Here is a 19363-nt window from a genome sequence, read left to right on the forward strand (position 1 = left end):
TTGCTTTTTTACAGTGCTTTAATTTTTTTATTGTTTAATTAAGCTATCACATGGTTATAAAATTTCAAAATTATTAAATAAAAAATAAATGTAGGAGGTACTTTTTTAGAATGATCGTAAGTGAAAATTAGCAGTAATGTGGATGAAAATTTATTAATTACACTAATTATTAATTTTATGACGTTTTGATTTTTTAATTCTATTTTCATCAGACGATCTCAATATTTAGTGAAAATAAATATTAACTTTACTATACATAATTAATCAATAAACCCATTACAATAATGCAACAATCACAAACTGATAATAGTCATATTAATGAAATTTCATCCACATTCCTGCTAATTTTAACTTAAATAAGTTATTTATATTTATTTGTTGTGTATTTATTTCAGAACAATGCCACGTCTTTGTGGACGAGCAGGAAATATTGACATGCATAAATAGTCCATAACCATCGGTTAAATAGAACGGCAGAAGATCAATTGACGGCCAATATAAATTTAAGAAACCAGGTTGCAAACACACATCCAAATGAATGTCTTCAAGCTAATGCATTGAGACAAAGAGAAGCACGTCAATGAGTCACCGACGCACACAGAGCACATGATCGATAGCGCGTGCAAAAACATCACACATTGACACATGCATCATTTCACCGCCTTGCATTCGAATATGAGCCGAAATAGACTGTTCGTCACATGCACTAATTGTCATCGACAATATATACAAAGAATGCCAACACTATCATGCATTTCATACAAGGTGAATCGGCCGGTCTTTGCTGCGCATCAGAAAACGTTTCACTTCCACCATTGAATTCACTGCCAGAACCATTGAAAACACTATTGGCTGGAGTAGCATTTCAATTGAAATTGTTTTTGCGTAAAATTTGTAAATTCAGTTCATTTGGAGAAACAAAAATCATTCAGAATGAAGATGGTCGTAATTTTGAATCAACATTTAAGATTCAGGGCCAAGTGTATCATCAAATTGGTTCTTTGTTCTCAATGCCTGATGCTGATCCAAAATTTTTGCAAATTACTTCATGGGCAATGAGGAGCAACAAATTAACACATGCTGCCAATACAACCACATAGAGCAGATGGAGGAGCGAGAAATAGTGACAACTTTGGAAACATATTTGCAAAATCATAACCAGTTGGTCCAGTTGTTCAACAGTGTTTCCAACAGATTGCAAAATGACAACTACGTGATTATCATAAAAGCAGACAAAGTACCATATGGAGAGCACACAGGCAGATACAATGTACCAACTGTTAATGAAGTTGCAGTTATGGTTGGCGACCCATCTGAACATTGAGATATATGGATACAGCGCAGAGATAACATGGTGCAGATTATTCAAGACAATTTGTAGTTTATTTGAAAATTTTTTTAATTTTTGGATTTGCATCATTTGAACAGGACAACGTCTGTCAGGTCCGCTAGTTTAAATTTTGTTGTTAATATTTTTCATTTCATTATACAATCATTTAAATATATATTTTAATAAAATTAGCACAAATTATAAATAGTAATATAATCAAATATAAACCATTAATCTGTATTCATTATTTGAAGTTTTCACCTCTGTCGGCCAGTCCTGCGACTGCCACATTTTTTTTATTAGTAACATTGTATCTGGGCGCCAATAATAACTCATATGCCCTCCCCCCAAAAAACAAACAAATTAGATGTTCCAAACAGTGGAAAAAAAAATTTCATGACTAGTCTTCATGAAAGGTGATAAGATGGTATCCAGACAATGAAAATGTTACTCGAGAAAGATACATACTACAATATCCACATAAAGGAGGGAATATTATTTGATATTTTTATTGGTAGAAAACATATTTACCCTTCTGTGCAGTGATGTAGTCTGTTATTTATTAAATAATATATTTTTTATCATTCACATCGATTACCATTATTCTTATTAGTGAAGTCAGTATTTTATTGTATTGTATTACTAAGCGTATTAACTCAGAGTTGATCTACAATTTAAATAAATAATTTAAATCGTTTTAATATTACCAGAAACGATTCCTACTTTAAATTAAATAATTATGTATATTTATTTATTCTTATTTTTCAAAGCATTTATGTAATTTATTTTATTCTTGTGTTTTTAAAAGTGGCTTTACAAGAAATTTTGTTTTTCAGTGTTGTGAGAAATTTTAGGAACAGACCTAAAAAAACCAATCTTTGAAAGAAAGTAGTTTTAATGATAAAAAATAAGAAAATTATGAAATCTACATACAGTACATGGTTCAGTAGTTACACGGTTCAGTAGCCTCCTTTAGCCTTGTAGCACTCCATCCTCTTCAGCATGGAGTCAAGATAAGCTTTTCAGACACTCTTCCTTTGTAATGTTCTGCCAACTTCAGCTTGGTCTTATTCTTAAGCTTTTGTTTGGTGAGACATTGAGCCATCATATTCTATATATTTTCGTTGAGGTTTAGGTCAGGGCTCCTTGCTGGCTATCAAAAAACCTCAACATCTTCCTTAGAAAACCAATCCTTGGTATAGTGAGAGGTGTGAAATGGGGTGTTATCTACCAATCATTTATCAACAACCAATAGTAGCATGACTTCCTCCATTGTTTGAGACTATGAATCACACTATTCATAGTCCCCTCAACAAAAGAAAGCTCCCCTGGACACTCAGATGTGATAGAACCCTCTATCATCATGGCCTCACCATTGCCTGAATTGCCGGAGCAACATAAGCAGGCAAAAATCTTTCAGTTTTTGTTCATTGGACCCTGATTTTATAGCTAGGAAAAAGTTCAAATCTGCTTTCATATGAGAGATCAACAACCCTCCAAGCTTCCTTTAACCAGTCAAGTTTAGCCGTACATCAAATTTTGTGTCACTTTTTGGTCAGATCATTTAGCAGGGGTTTGTGGAGTGCATGGAAAGAATTCATACCTACTTCCCAAAGCCCTGAAGATACTGTTGACACACAAATATTGAGGTCTTTATTAACAGACAGTAAATCACTAAAACTAGCATTTTGTTTTTTATGACTCAGAATTAAAAGCTTTCGATCCTAACAAGGCAAGGTTTTATGTGGTCTCCCACTTCATAGAGTTTCAGTGACAGTGCTGGCTTCCTTAAAATGTTTCACTGTGTTCTCAACACACATTTTAGACACATAAGTTTAGATGCTGTTCATCAGTATGTGTTACTGCATTTATGCATACTAATAATTTGCTACTTTGTATCTTCAGACACAGCATTTTCGCTCCATTTCTGCAGAATTTTCTTTCACAACAGAGTAAAAAGTGTAGGGAGGTTATAAACAACGGTCTGACATAACAAGGTCACGAGAGAATGTGCACGCAGCCAATTCGTCACAAACAAGACGGAGAAAACAGCTATGCAGTCAGAACAGATCTAAGTATTGCTAATAGGAAGTTATTGATGAACAAAAGTGCCAAATTTTGCCACTGAATTTCTCAAAAAAAATTTCTGACCAAATGAGTAGAAATTTTTGTTTCCCAGGTTTTATTATTATTTTATGATAATTATGTCATAATAAAGCTGCAATAAAAATTGCATAGCTGTAAGACTAGCCATTTCAAAAAAAAGCTAGTCTGAAAAACTGGTTTCTTTAGTCCTACTCTTATGATTTTGTGAATTATGATTTTGTCCTACTCTATTTGATTTTTTGAAATATAAGTTTCAGTTAATTGTAGAGCAACTGACATGTTTATTTTTAATTTCAAATATATCTTCTTTTGTTCTTATAAATATTTTTCACTGTAAATACTGCACATAGATTTGAGTTTTAACAGAGGTCAGTCTACTTGAAAAAGATTGATAACTAATAATTCTTAGCTATTTACTAGTAAACTGAATGTTAAGATGGGATAAAAAAATTTGTTAAATATAAAACCCATGGCAGTCCTTAAAAAGTCTTAATACTTAATAACAAACAATGTTTGTTTTTATAAAAAATTTTTTTATATTTAGTGGTTATCATTTTTCTTCTATTTAACAAAATAAAGATAATTTTATATGTTTATTATTTATTTAACATATCAGTCATGTTTGAGAAATTAATGTTTATTATTGTATATTTTTATTTTAGATCGTCTGAAAGTAATGAATTTGAGAACAAGTGTGAAAATATCCCATTACGTCGACCGAAAGATTCATTTGTTAATTATGCGAGTGATAGTAATGAAAAAAGATTTAATCAGAATAAGAGAGATTCAAGAAAACCAACTCTGTCTTTAAAACAATTAAAAGGTACATCAACTGAAAATGTTCTTGGAGATGTTCATCATAATCAACTGTCTCATCTTAGTAAAATAGAAAATTCTAGAACACCTAGACAGTCTTCTGACACAAAACAGAGCTTAATAAAACCACATATCCATAAAAAGTCACAGAATCAAGAAACCAGCAATGTTTTATCAGCACCCAATTCTCCCCACAAGCAGGTAAGTTTATTTTAATCACATTATTAGTTATGTATCCTAAATTTCTTTTTTAAAATGATTTTATATAAAGATAACAAACACTGATCTATACTTTAGTTATGATTGTGTATTATCAGCATCTACTTTTAAAAGCAGAGAAAATATTCCAGTAAAGCAAATTTTTCAAACCAAATAGTTTGCTATTTGAATATTTTTATTGTAACTTAAATTTGTCTTGATACTTATATTAATAAACAACATTCGTTTGTGACCGATGAAATAGTGATTTATCTATATAGTAGTCCTCTAATGTAGGTAGTTTTAGTTTTTATAGTCAAGTAATTAGGTCATGTTTACAAATCTATACAGAAAAAAATATTTTATATGTGATACGAAGAATATTTTGCAATGCAGTTTTTTCTTTTATTATTTACAGAAGAATTTTTTGTTAGATATTATTGTTCTGCTTATTTTATTTAATTTTGTTTTTGTATAGACTGTTTGAAGATATAGGAAATTATTAAAAAATTCACATTCAACAAGCATTGAAAGAATTTTTCAGTAATAAATAGTGTATTAATAGAACTCAGGATACAAAACAATCTAGTAGAGAAATAGCCTCCAGGAATCGCAGTCAAGTATTATTTCAGACGATGAATGAGGATGATATGTATGAGTGTAAGTGAAGTGGTTGTCTTGTACAGTCTCAGGTTGACCATTTCTGAGATGTGTGGTTAATTGAAACCCAACCACCAAAGAACACTGGTATCTAGTACTCAAATCCCTGTAAAAGTAACTGCCTTTACTAAGATTTGAACGTTGGAACTCTCAACTTCGAAATCAACTGATTTGCGAAGATTTGTTCACCACTAGACCAACCTAGTGGTTTATGATGAGGTGGTTTTAAAAAGAACTAACTACACCTAAATTAAAATGATGTTGGGGAAACAGTAGCTGAAGTAGGAAAATATCCTAAGGTTTTTGTAATTGATTTTAATTGTTTTTATCATTGATTTTTAAAAATTGCTGTGGAAATTATTGCAGTAGTCACAAGTGAAGACCAATAATAATGGAAAGTGACTGTTGAAAATTTCTTTTCTTTGAAATGGAGGTTTCTTTAGGACAAAGAAAAAAGAAAGATCAATAAATTAAAGGTAAAGCAAACAATAATTAGTTTCTTCTGTGTTTGAAAAACAATAACTTTTAAAGTATTTCTTTGTTTCTAATTTAGCATAAAAAATTATATTTTTATAATTATTTTGTGTTATATTTACAAAGCACAATAATAAATTACATTCTTGTAATAAATTGCCACGTAAACCCCTTTACTGAATCCTTTAACCCCAAATTTCATATTTACACTTAGTTTTACTGGTGCATAAACCCTACATAAATAAGGTAAGGTGGCTGCAGTTTTTTTATTGTTAGTTTTTCATTTTTCTTTAGTAGTTGAGTGTTAATCAGGTAATGAAACTTTGAATGTGGGTAAAAAAATAATGAATGTTTCATTATTGTTTCAAATATTGAAATATACGATGATATTCAGGTAAACAATGTTAGGAATTTAAAGCTTCATATTAGCAGCCACCAGTATTGGCCATCTGTATTCAAAATAGTTAAATAATCTAGCAAGAATTAGTTTATAGTATTCGTGTTATAAAATTAAGTGTTTATTATATGTAAAATAAAATGTTGCAAAACTTTGTTTTATATAATCTTAGAGTCTGGAGATAAGAGTGCCCCAGTTATTTAGTGGTTTGATACTGTTCCCCATTCTTTTCTGGTCTGTTTTAAACTTTTAACCGCCTTATTATATATTCAGTTACAAGTTTTTTTTACATATCTTTTCTTTTCTGCATTTTCTCTTGTCAAGGTATTATTACCATAGTTCTAAACTTGGCACATATATTTAAATAAAATCTGATGTGGGCATCACATGACTTCCTTGTATGCCTATTAAATTACATATACTTTTTTTTTTAAATGAAAAGTACATAAAATTTTATTTCATTAATAACTTGTGATATTTTTTCATTTTTTTTTTTTTAGTGTTATTTGTCGTAAACATTTTTGTACAATCAGAAGTTAAAATTATTAATAAATCAACATATTTAAATTAAAAAAAAAAGTTAACAAAAAGAAAAAAAGGAGATGAAGTCTGATTTGAAACATTGTGCCTTCCCCTTGTAAGATCAAAATATTTCATTAATTTAAGTTTTATTTGGCTATAACTCTGGGACCACTGAAAATAAGTAGCACTTATGGTATACTGTTAAAAAGCTCTCAATGAGGGCTTATTACTGCAGTTAAGAAAAAGTAAAAAATCCAAACTTTTTGGGATTTTAGGCATTTTTGGCTCAGTCAATTGCAATCAAAAGGGGCGATGCACAACTAGATGTTTACAACAATCCTAAATCCAAAATTTCAACATCCTATGGCTAATTGTTCGTGAGTTATGCAAGTATATACGTACGTACAGATGTCACACCGAAACTAGTCAAAATGGATATTTCTGTTGAAATCTGAAACTGAAATTTTTCACATTCACACTAACATTAAGATTTTCTATATAAATACTGTCTTAAGAAAAAAGACTGAAGTGGTTGAAATATTTTTTTCTAATGAGTCACCAGATGTTTCAGAACATTGACTGACAAAACACAGAAACTATTTCTTAGCTCAGTAATTTCAGTTTTGGCCCTGAAGTTTTTTACAGATTTGCATATAAATATGGAGGATTCTCAATTTTTATTAAAATCTATCTGAAAGTTACCATATATTTGCCGACGAAATGGATTTCAAATGTGCAATTCAATGTTTTATTAAGTTAATATTAATAGTAATTTATAGATCTACTTTTGAAACTTTTCTTCATAAATTGTCAGAAACTCTTTTTAAAATTCCTAATAAATTCCATGTTATAGTGTAGGCGATTTTAATGTTAACTTTGTGACAAATGAACTATTAACACTGACTTAACAGCTATAAATATTTTGTTTTCCCAGCCATCTAGAATTACAAGGCCTTCAGCGACTTATTTAAATAATATTTTTATTAATTTACTGAAAGATAATTTCAGAAGGGCGATCGATAAAGATTCAGTTAGAAACTGGAGAACTTTGCAGTCTGAAACAAATTACCTTGAAAAATTATAACAAATTTACCTTGGATGAAAAATTAAAAAATTTAATACATTCGGAAGGCTTTCTTTCTATCTTGCCCTTTAGTAAAAAAGAAACTGTCTAAACATAAAAACTAAAATGCATGGATTTCTTGAGGAATTGTAAAATGAAGCTGTTTGCTAAGAAATCTCCACGAATGTCTTCTTTCTTTTTCCTGTTTAGCCTCCAGTAACTACCGTCTAGATAATACTTCAGAGGATGAATGAGGATGATATGTATGAGTGTAAATGAAGTGTAGTCTTGTACATTCTCAGTTCGACCATCCTGAGATGTGTGGTTAATTGAAACCCAACCACCAAAGAACACCGGTATCCATGAATCTAGTATTCAAATCCGTGTAAAAATAGCTGGCTTTACTAGGACTTGAATGCCGGAACTCTCGAAAAATTCCAAATCAGCTGATTTGGGAAGACGCGCTCACCACTAGACCAACCCGGTGGGTTTCCACGAATGTCTAAATGTAATTTTGTCTAACAACTGAAAAATTACAAATGAATTTATGCTAAAAGTTATTCATACTGGTAAAATACTATGTTATGGTAATGTAATATCTAATTCAAACAATAAATTTAAAACCATGTGTGTAGTATTCAAAAATGAAAGAGGATTTGAAAATAAAACAGGTCAGGTAACTTCACCAAAACTACAAAAAAAAAACTTGTGTATCTTATCCTCTGTTCAGAGAAATTAACCCTCTTCAAGAGAGACACTGTGAATTCACGATTTACAATTGCGAATTGTGAATTAATGTTAACATTATTTCATGTGTTCGTATTTAAATAATTAATTTGGACTTTAATCATATCTATTTTTTCGTATTTGTTTTTCAAATATCTAATTTTTGGATTCTTCAAAGAGTAAAATCATTTATAAACATTAACATTTTTTTTCCTTGGATATTTACTGCACTTTTTAATTAGTTCAAAAGCAATCTGGATAGTCTAGTCCTTGTGTATTGTTTCTTTCTAAATTAAAGCTTCCCTTTATTTTACTTCTATTCTTGTTACTGCCACTTGATTGATGTATAGGATGCTTCTTTTTCCTAGTCTAATGTCTTCTTTTCCTAGTCTAATTTTCTGTAATACTTTTAAATATTTTTTTTATTTTAAATTATCAAATATCTTTGATAAATTAATTATAACTCTTTCAATATAGTATGCCAGTTGGTTATTAAAGTTAGAAATAACAAAGTGATATATGGCTCCTTTAATTTATTTTCACATGCTAAGTTTTTCTAATCTGTAGATCATTTGTTAAATTATTTTTTGTGCCTGTGCCATCTTGATTTCATGTTTTAACAATTGCTTAAAAAATACACATAATTGTTATGAATATCTTATTACGGGAATAAAAATATTATTCTGTTTGTTTATGATTATATATTAATTTTTAATATTTTATGATGCCTTGTTATTTTTCCTTACAGAATGATTTTAAAATAGATGAACCAAATATAGAATTTGTGACATCACCGTCTCCAAAACCTAGTCTTGCATCGCCAGCTAAAGCAGTGATACCATCCACTGAGTCGGTAACCAGAACTAGAACACCAACACCTAAAAAACCATTTTTCATTGTTGGAGTTCCAACTGAGGTATTGATTATCTACATTTACTATGTTAAAAAAGTAATTTAATGTTAAAGGCAATAAACTGTTATATTTATTTTTTGTGATGGAAATTTTTGTAAGGATATTTTGATTTTGTTATACCTTAGTTACTGAATATTATGTTATTGATATCATTAACTGTTTTAGTTTGCTTTTTATTATAACTTTTTCTGTGTTTGTTAGAAAAGTTGAAAACAATGTCTTTTCTTAAATAATTAAGATTAATACATTCATTGATATAATGTTTGTATTTGTTTAATCTACACACCTAAATAATTTATTTTATGAATCCAAATAATGGGCATTTGCAATGAATGAAAAAAGTATAATTTTGTTTAAAAATTCTCAAAAAAAGTATTTATAACATCTTAAAAAAAAGAAATTTTTACTTTTAAATTATCCATTGATCCATTGTCAAAATATCATTGGTAAATTTATCTCTTGTTGGGAATCGGTCATTGAGCTTTAAGGATTTTATGTGATGTACAAAAAATTGATGTTGTATTGTGCTGTTCTTGTAAGTGTTAAATGGTTCTTTAAATAATCTAAGTGAAAATGTTCAAATAAATTTTATAAAACTGTTTCTAATTTGTTTACAAAAATGAAAGTCCAAAAAAAGAAATAAAAATATAGTCAAATAAAATTGTAAAAATAATACAAAACAAATAATGGAAATCAATAATGAAAAGCTGCTATATTTGTAGATTTATGGTAAAAATTATGAAAAAAATATTAATAACTTGGTTCTAAAGTATCTTATTTTGAATAAATCAATTCAGAAATAATTTAAAAATAAGTTAAAAGATTTTTTGTCATAGATAAATATCTTAATGTTTAAATAAGTGAAAAGAGAAAAGATAATTGATAAAGAGAGGTCCTGTTTTAATGTGACCTTTTGAATTTCATGTTTTCATATCTTTGTGATACAGTTAATTCAAATGTACATTCTGAAATTTTTACTTAACTTGCTTATCATTTGATAGAACATTATTTGTATAATAATTTTTCCTAAAATTTCTTGCTACAAAATTGCATTAGCTATTTTCTGATGGTAGCTGAACCCCCATCATACCCAAGATACCCCCCCCCCCCAACACACCTACTTGGGTGTTTTATCATAGCTACCGTCATTTGGTATACCTTAAGTTAAAAGGAATTCTTTATGAAACCATTCTCCTACTGTATAGTATTGGCTTTTTTCAGTTCATTATTAAGTAATTAATGTTTTGTTTTTTTTGTCTTCAGTCAATTGACTGGTTTAATGTAGCTCTCCAAGGTTCCCTATCTAGTGCTAACCATTTCATTTCAGTATACCCCCGGATCCTGCATCCCTAACAATTTGTTTCCCATATTCCAAATGTTGCTTGTCAGCATAATTTTTCCCACCTTCCTGTCCCTCCAACATCAAAGCGTCTATTTCAGGATGCCATAAGATGTGGCCTATATATAAGTCTTCTTCTTTTAGCTTACTTTTTCCTGTGTTGTCTCCGGGAATCATCATTTAGGTGTTACTTCAGAGGATGATATGTATGAGTGTAAATGAAGTGTACTCTTGTGCAGTCTCAGTTCAACCATTCCTGAGATGTGTGGTTAGTTAAAACCCAACCATCAAAGAACACCAGTATCCGTGAACTAGAATTCAAATCTATGTAAAAATAACTGACTTTACTTTACTAATGTTGGAACTCTTGACTTCCAAATCAGCTGATTTGGGAAGACGTGTTCACCACTAGACCAGGCCGGTGGGTTTCTTCTTTTAGCTAGATTTTTCCGAATGCTTCATCAATTTGCCATCTTTTCATTTGTCCCTTTATCCACCCATCTGATTTTTAACTTTCTCCTATAGCACCAGATTTCAGAAGCTTTATCTATTCTTTTCAGGTACTCCGATCGTCCAAGTTTCACTTCCATATTATAAAGCTATACTCTTTATATGATCTCTTTATATTATCGTTATATTATTGGTTTTTGATGAACTTTTTTATTCCTCTCTTTCTTAAAACAGCAGATATTTTAAAGCAGTTTTGTTAAATTTAGTACAACATAAGTTAGGTCTACTGTCCATATAACTATTAATATATAAGGTATGATTAAAAGAATCCAGTTGATTGAATTAATTCATCTCGTGTGGTATTGAAAAAAAATATTATTTGCTCCTTATTTATTTGTTTTTTCATATTTTTAAATGAAATTTTTTTATAAATTGAATTGAGTTACTTCACCTTTTGACATTTTTCAACTGTTTTCTAATTTTTATGACATTTAGCAACAAGGTATTTTGGTATTAGACAGAATGACATCAGATATCATGGTTTTTCATTTAAAAAATTTCCATCTCATCATGGTGGCTAATGTAAATATTGTAAAGACTGATAATTTGTCAACTTAGTTAGATTATTAATTTAATTTTGAATTCAATTAATTGCATTCAGTAGATAATGAATGAGGCTATGGTTCATAAAACCGATAATATTAATAATTTACAAATTTTTAAATTAATTATATTTTGTTAACATTAATAGGTTATTTATTAGCTTTCTTAAAAATGCTGAAGATTATAAATAAAACACACTTGTGTTATTTGTAAAAAAAAATTCAGATATGGAGATTACTATTTCACAATTTTATATGAGATTTTTTAAAATTTGTATCTGTAAGGGTTTTGTGTGTACACCATGAGTGACAAGATACGTGACAGATATCAAAACTAGGCCAGTTCATTCAACATTTGCACAGCATTTGTGATAAAACTATATCACAAAAAGTTAAGTATCTATATAAACAAGAAAGAGAGGAACAGAAACATTGTTCTTTTATAAAACTCCCACAAAAATTAGTCACAAGGCATTAAGTCTGGGCTTCTTTAAAGCCTATGTATCAGTATGTTTGTATATCCTATGTTCTTTATAGCCTTGTTTTCATCAGTTGTATGATCAATCTGTCTTTGAAGTGTTCATCCAGATAATTTCAAATTTCTATATGCCAGTGAGGCAGAGCTCCATCATGTATGTAAATGAAGTTCTCAAAGTCTTCCTCTAATTAGCGCTTAACCATTCACTTAACATGTGGAGGTAAATTCCTCCAGTTACTGTCTATGAAAAAAAAAGAGTTCATACATCTTTTTGTTGGAAATAGTTTAAAATTTGTTCGCTTTAGATGAATCATGTAATGTTTAACAGTTTCTCAAGGGTTTTCCGTTCCTCATATTTATGAGGATGATACATTGCATCTATTGTCCTATAGACAAACTGTGAGATGTACATTTGTCACCAAAAATTAGGCAGTAAAAGAAACCATATTCATCTTTAACTAACACACTCATTAAGAAATCTTTATCTAAGACTATCATTGTCATTGGTGCGTAAACGTTTTACTGACTGCAGTTTATAAAACATCATTTTCAACCTTTTCCGTATGGCCTGTTGTGGAATTTATAATATGAAACTTACTGATTTACTTCATTTACTTGAATTTCATTGGTATATGACACGAACGCAATCAATTTTCTTTTCTGCATGGGTAGTCTTTCAGAACTTTTTCTTTTTACAGAGATACACTGTGTTTTCTGCTTTATTGTGTTGTAGATGGATCATCTTGTTAGTGGTCAATTACCTACCTTACTGACTTCTGAAATGTTGCTGCACAGTAGTAACAAAATTTGTTTTGGCTATTTTGAGTACACAAAAAGCTTTTTCCATAGGAGTAACACCCATCTTGCCAGATCAGTTAGTTATAAGACACTATAATCAATATTAATGCCAACATCAATTGTACCAACTTAAAAAAATTCCCTGTAGGGTCATATTAGTTTCTGTCTATATTTCTTATATTATATAATATTTTTCTTTATCTTCTATAACCGCATAGGATCACTTTAGTCAGTCCATTATCGAAGTCTCTTTGAAGGGACTGTTTGTGCCTTGCAGTCCTTCCTAGTACTTTTTCTTACATTCCAATCTCCGTGCCCCTTCTGGTGTTGAAAATGTGTTGCGAGTTTTTCTTGTGAGTGAAGCAAGTGTTTTTGTCCTTGATTTTTTTCATTTAATTTTATCTTGTTTGTGGTGTCTTCTGGTGTAAGGCCAATTTTCTTTTGATCCATCTGCATCCTGTTTTGGTGTTTTTCAAGTTGAGGTTATACTGTAACAACAGTTTCAGAAGTCTTGAATCTTGCATCATCATGTGTCTAAAGATCCTAGTCTCCTCTTACGCATGGGTTTATATCAGTGATGGGTTGTAACTCTTCGTGCACGACTTTCTTGAGCACAGTTCACCACTGCCAAGAATTATTCTATTCTGGCAATTTTCATTGATGCAGCTTTTTAGTGTCTTATCTTTGCGTTTATGGACATTTTTTATTGTGAACGTACCATGTTAATTTTTGTGCTTTTAATTGTGTTAATTGTGTTTTTCTCTTTTTTTAATTGTGTTAGTTTTTAGGCCATAATTTCTGTCTTTTTGCTTGTTATTTTGAGGCCAATTTTATTTACTATTGAAGTTCCAATTTCTGTGTTTTAGCTTCATTGATGTCATTTGCTAGAAGTGCTAAATCATCGACAAAACCAAGGCAGTATTTTTTTGTCTGTTTTTATTTTGGGGTGCATTTTTTTAACAATCATAGCCAGCCCCACTCACAAATAAAAGTGATATCTATTTATCTGTGATGTATGTGGTAAACAGAATGTGGTTATATCAATCAAACTGTTTTTTCTTCCATGATTTTTTTCCTTACACTGTGGGGTCAGTATGTTCCTAGGTTTCTGTTTGTAGAAAGTAATCTGTAAAATTGCTAGTTATTAGTTAGATATAAGTAAATATTATTTTATGAATATCAGTCTTATTTTTATTAATGTTTATTCTTATTTTTGTTAATATTTATCTCTTCAAATTTTTTTTAGGTTATTGCTCAGTATATGATTTCAAGAAATGAGTTTTTTGTCATTAAGAAAGTGGACAGTGAAAAATTAAATGAATTAAATACCAAACTTCAAGTCGCTGTTCATGATGAGTCACCATCCATATCGATGCCAACTTTAAAAGCAAAGTGTGCAGCAAAATATCAAAATACTTGGTAGGTAATTTTAAAACATTCCTGAAACTTCCTATGCTGTATGAAATCAAATTGTATCAAATTCTTTTCTAATAAATGTAGACTATTTTGTATTTTGGTAATGCCATTATGGCTCAAAAATGTTTTTTTTTCTGCTCAAAATTATTTAAATATTGAGCACAATAATCGATTGTATAGTAAATTGTTCCTTGAGGCTATGGCTGTAGAATAACAAGTACAAAATCCAGTTTAGTTTCAAGTTTTCCCATTGACCATTTGTTTTCTAGTACTTGTTATAAAATTTAACATTAAATGAGACATGAAATGATATAAAATGAGAAGTAGTTGGTACTGAAATGATCACAGAAATTAGACATGCTTGTTTTAATACCATGAGACTAATTAATTCAAATTGAGGGATGGTGTTTGTTCATCTTCTTTTGTACAATTAATTCAAAACAGTAGCCTCATCTTGAACCCTATTACAAATGTCTTATAAAGAAATGTTTTGGATTGCGTTCCAATGCATATTTAAGTCATTTTTATTTTTTCATTTATAATTCATTAACAGTGTAATTAAATCCAGTTTTTATTTATTTCCATTTATAAAAAATACTATTTACCATATTTCATTTTTATATCAAATTCTTTATTAATGATTTCAGAAATCCAGAAGAATAATAAATCATTATTGTTCTTTATAAGCCTGGATTTAAATTTATTAAGATATCTCTACATGTTTGGGATATTTATTAATGTAGCCTTATGTTGTAGTGGTTTATATACAACAAAAAAAAATAGTAGTTTTGTTTATATGTACTAAATTAACATGTTTTCTTCTATTGTACTTAAAGGTTATTCCAATCAGTGGGTTGTTATCTATGTAAGAGTTTGTGATACGATTACTGATCTAAGATTCATTTGATATATTTAGTTCAATTAGTTTTTATTTATTTTTATTAAAAAAATAAATAAAAACGAATTATTAGTTTTTATTTTATTTTTTAGATTTTCTTGTTAAGAAAATATTAAAATATTGTGTAATGTTAAATATTTTATCAACAATCACTATAATTTTTATTTATTTCTGTTCTTTTTTTAGGTACAGAGCTAAAATTAGTTCATTACAGCCCCTGAAAGTACTTTTTGTTGATTATGGTAATGAGGAAGAAATCATCAATCCATCTGATATTAAAATTCTGCCTGAGGAGTTTTGTTCCACTTTACCATATGTAATCAGTCTATTTTTATTTTATTTTATCTACAATTTTTTTTTAAGTTTTGTGTATACTATGAAAGTAACATCTTTAATTCTAATAACTGTTAACTTCATTAAAATTAAAGCAAATTAACCAGTTATTTTATTCTGCCTATGAGTTTTTTTACCCATTTAAGACGGCTGAAACAATTTTAATGAATCGTGTTAAATTTATCTTAGTTAAGTTACATCATTTTACTTAAAACATCCATGTTGACACTGTTCCTAAAACAATTTTCTTATTTTTTCAGAATATATTTTAAACACTTTGTCAGGGAAAATTTTTTCAGATTTTAAATGTGAATGTTTTAAGAAAAAAATTCAAATTTATTATCCTATTTTTAAATAAGGTGTTTAGTTTTTCATGAGAATAGTTTCATAGGATCCTGGATCCTCAGTCATTATTGAAATAATTCCTTTTTTCTCGTATGAAAATTTAAAAATAATAAGGAAAATTCCATATTAATTTACATGATTGCTGCTCTCTGTTGCAATTTTTGTAAGACAGTTTCCTTCAAACACTGTTTGATGGTTTATCAAATTCAAATTTTGTTTGTATTTATATATATATATATATATACATAATATTTTTCCAACATATTTAATTTTATGTCATCTTTATTAATTTTTAATATTTATAAATCTGTGTTCAGAAATTGAATGTTCATTGTTTATTAAATGGTCTACCGTATTAGACAAAAATTTATAATTTTTTTAATTTTTAGTGTTCAAAAAAAATTTAGTTTTAAAGGATCTATTAGTTTTTCCTACATAAATACAATTACAATCATTACATTTAAATTTCATAAATTCCACTCAGATTTTGTGGTTATTAAGTTTGTATGCTGGTTTAAATATTTCTTTATTTTAAGTTTTAGTAATGTTTCAATGTTATTAATTGTATATAAATACTTCCATGTATATTTTTCACTCTTTTATGTCTTTACTATAAATTGGTTGCAAGGTAGTTTTTTTGTTGTTGTGTTTTGATAGTTATTTTTTTATATAAATATTAATTAAAAAGGGTATCAGATCCATTTTCAAATGATTTATGATGTTTATTTCATTAATTATATTTTTATGTGTTAATTTTTTTGAGACCAAGGGTAATTTAATTTTTTACGAATCTGTAAATTAAATTAAGGTAAGATAGATATGTTTTATCTTAATATTCTGTACTAGGTGATTTATTTAATAATTTTTAAGCAAATATAATTTATTACAAATAAATGCTGAATTGCAAGATTGTATTTATTCCCTAGCTATTGAACAATCCTTCATTAGATATCGGCCAATTTCAATATCATTGAATTAGCTGAAAAGTAATTTTTATATAAATTTACAGTATGAAATGGCTGATAAGATTGACAAGATTCAGTGGAAGTTTAGCAAAAGGTAAAGGGAATTTTTAAAAACATAGCAAATTTAACATTCTTATTGCCTTTTAAAGAAAAACATTTGCCTATTACAGAAAAATTCTGTTTTAATTTATTATTATATTTTGTTAAAAATCATTTGATTAATATTTTTTATTCTCAAGGCCCCAGGAAAGAAGACATAAGAAATTTGATTTTACCTGATCAGGAAGAGGTTCTTTTTCTAGATTTGCCTTCACCTGGGTACACAGGAAACCCCCTATTTTCTCCAGAATCCCTTTATTTAATGTAGGGAAAAATTAAAACATTGAATTATTCAACATATTCTTTACTAGGGAATATGCGATTATTGCTGCATATTCTACAATAAGGGATTAGTAAAAATGTAATGATGTGAAAGAGGTTTTGGCTTACTTGCTTCCTAGCTTGCTAAATTATCCGGAAATTGAAGTACAATGAAGTTCAACCTATTTCTGGAATGAATAATATCTATTTCTGCTTCTGTAAGGAGCAAAGTCATTTCAAAATTTTAGAAAAAGGGATGGCCCCTTTTTCTAACAGATAATGCAATACTTAAACTATGCTGCATCTGGCAGCTTATAAATATTAATACTGTTAAACAGATCCAAACCTCTCCCCGCCAGGTTAATACTTTCTATGCTTCCTTCAGATAACAAAAACTGAGATGTGTTTCATTCATTAAAACCATTATTTAAAAAAAAAAATTTTTTTTTTATTTTAGGGATATGTAAACAAAACTAATGAGGATTATTTCAGCAAAAATGTGATATTTTTAAGGATAAATTATGATTTGAAAAAACCTGGTGTAATAATGAAAAATATTCTGCTTTTGATTGCATGATTTTAAAAATTAATTAATGATTTTTTTCTATAATTTTACAGACTGTGAAAATACATTTCAATGAAGATGAATTAGTTGTCTCTACTGAAGACTGGTTAAATGGAAAGATGATTTTACCAGTTTCAAAGGTACTTATTTAAATTAAATTATTTTTTTCAACTCTTATCAAATTAATGTGTGTAAGAAAGTAAGTTTAATTGAGTATATGTTAGTTTCTTTTCATCAGTTATTTTCTATTACTAAACAGAATAAAAAAAGTATATTTATCTTTTCTAGGATGTTGATAGTAGGTGGTTTGTAAAGTTATTACCAGATGATGATCAAAGTGACAGTAAAGAGGAGCCAGTTGATCAAAAATGTGAAGATGAGCCATTATCTATACAGTCTACAGATTCAAAACCTGGACAAGTTGATACAATATCTAATTCAAGTCCTGAAAAGATTGATTTGGCTTCTGATGTAAGTCTGTTAAAATTCTTTTACTAGAAAATAGTAAAAAAGGCTTATTTTTTACATATTTCTAATTTAATACTTTCAATTTTATAAGACTAAAGATGTCTTAAAACATTAAGCAGCATTTAAAAAATATCTTTATTTTCAGAAATAATCCATGTTTTAGGCAACTTTTGAATAAGTTAAAAATATGTTAACAAAAAAAATATTTAAAAAAGAGAAAAATCCTTAGTGATATGACATTTCTTTTGTAAATTCTCAGTTTAATTTGATATTCTGCCATTTATTACAGAACCACTGTGAGGCTCACCTATGTCTTCACTCGACTTGGTTAGAAAATTTTATTACTTCCAACATTCTGCCTCTCTGTTTTATTTTCATGGTCTTTCATTGCTCAGATTGAGTTAGGTGGAATTGTGGAAAGGAGGTCCATTGATATAATTACTCGATATGCAGGTCTTAATATTTGGCAAAAATTTTATACTGGAAGTAACAGTATGTCTGCAATTCTGCATATGAGAACACTGTGTTGTGTCTTTTTAAGGCATAATACAGGTTTCCGATATTCATCATGTTGGGCTGTTAAACTTGTTATTGAGGTCTTGATTTCTGAGATGTAAATTCATATTTTCAATCCCAGAGGAACATTTAGAAAAATGGGTTAGAATTTTTTATCTTTTTGGTAAATGTTCTATAGTGCTAGATGTGATGTAAATGCTAAGTCACTTTGGCATAGTGGACTCACAGGTGATAGTGGTGAATTAGTTGAAAGCTCTGTTGTGCAGCATGGATTAGAGATCTTTAATGTTTTCTGTGAGTTACCAACTTAAGCTGGAATGGTAAATGGACAGAAATTGTTTTGGTGGAACGATTATTGACATTACTGTTGATGGGAATATTCAAGGTATGGTTGGTCTGTTGATGGTTGTTCTAGTGATCATTAATTATCTTGAGTTGATTGGTGAGATGCTTGTAGATGCAATATCCCTGTTCAGTAAGGGCGCTTCCTGTACAGGAAGGTTGACTGGCCTAAATTTGTTAATATTCTCGCTGCTAGACTCCATATCTTAGATCGAAAATCTGGATGATATTCAATTGGAAAACCTGGCAGAAAGATTTTCTCTTTCTCTGGCTTTCATCAATG

General features: G+C 29.0%; 1 protein-coding gene across 5 annotated transcripts in view; it reads left to right on the top strand.

The window, feature by feature from the left end:
* The window catches only part of LOC142325515 (uncharacterized), a 106597-nt gene that overhangs the window by 54856 nt on the left and 32378 nt on the right, over window positions 1–19363 (top strand). For all 5 annotated transcript variants that reach the window (XM_075367378.1, XM_075367377.1, XM_075367381.1 and 2 more), the window contains 6 exons: window positions 4099–4453; window positions 9041–9208; window positions 14119–14291; window positions 15373–15502; window positions 17808–17894; window positions 18043–18225. In XM_075367378.1, coding sequence (XP_075223493.1) covers window positions 4099–4453; window positions 9041–9208; window positions 14119–14291; window positions 15373–15502; window positions 17808–17894; window positions 18043–18225 — 1096 coding nt within the window. The remainder of the gene's footprint in view (window positions 1–4098; window positions 4454–9040; window positions 9209–14118; window positions 14292–15372; window positions 15503–17807; window positions 17895–18042; window positions 18226–19363) is intronic.

This window comes from Lycorma delicatula, chromosome 5, assembly GCF_047948215.1.
Source record: "Lycorma delicatula isolate Av1 chromosome 5, ASM4794821v1, whole genome shotgun sequence".
Taxonomy (NCBI): Eukaryota; Metazoa; Arthropoda; class Insecta; order Hemiptera; family Fulgoridae; genus Lycorma; species Lycorma delicatula.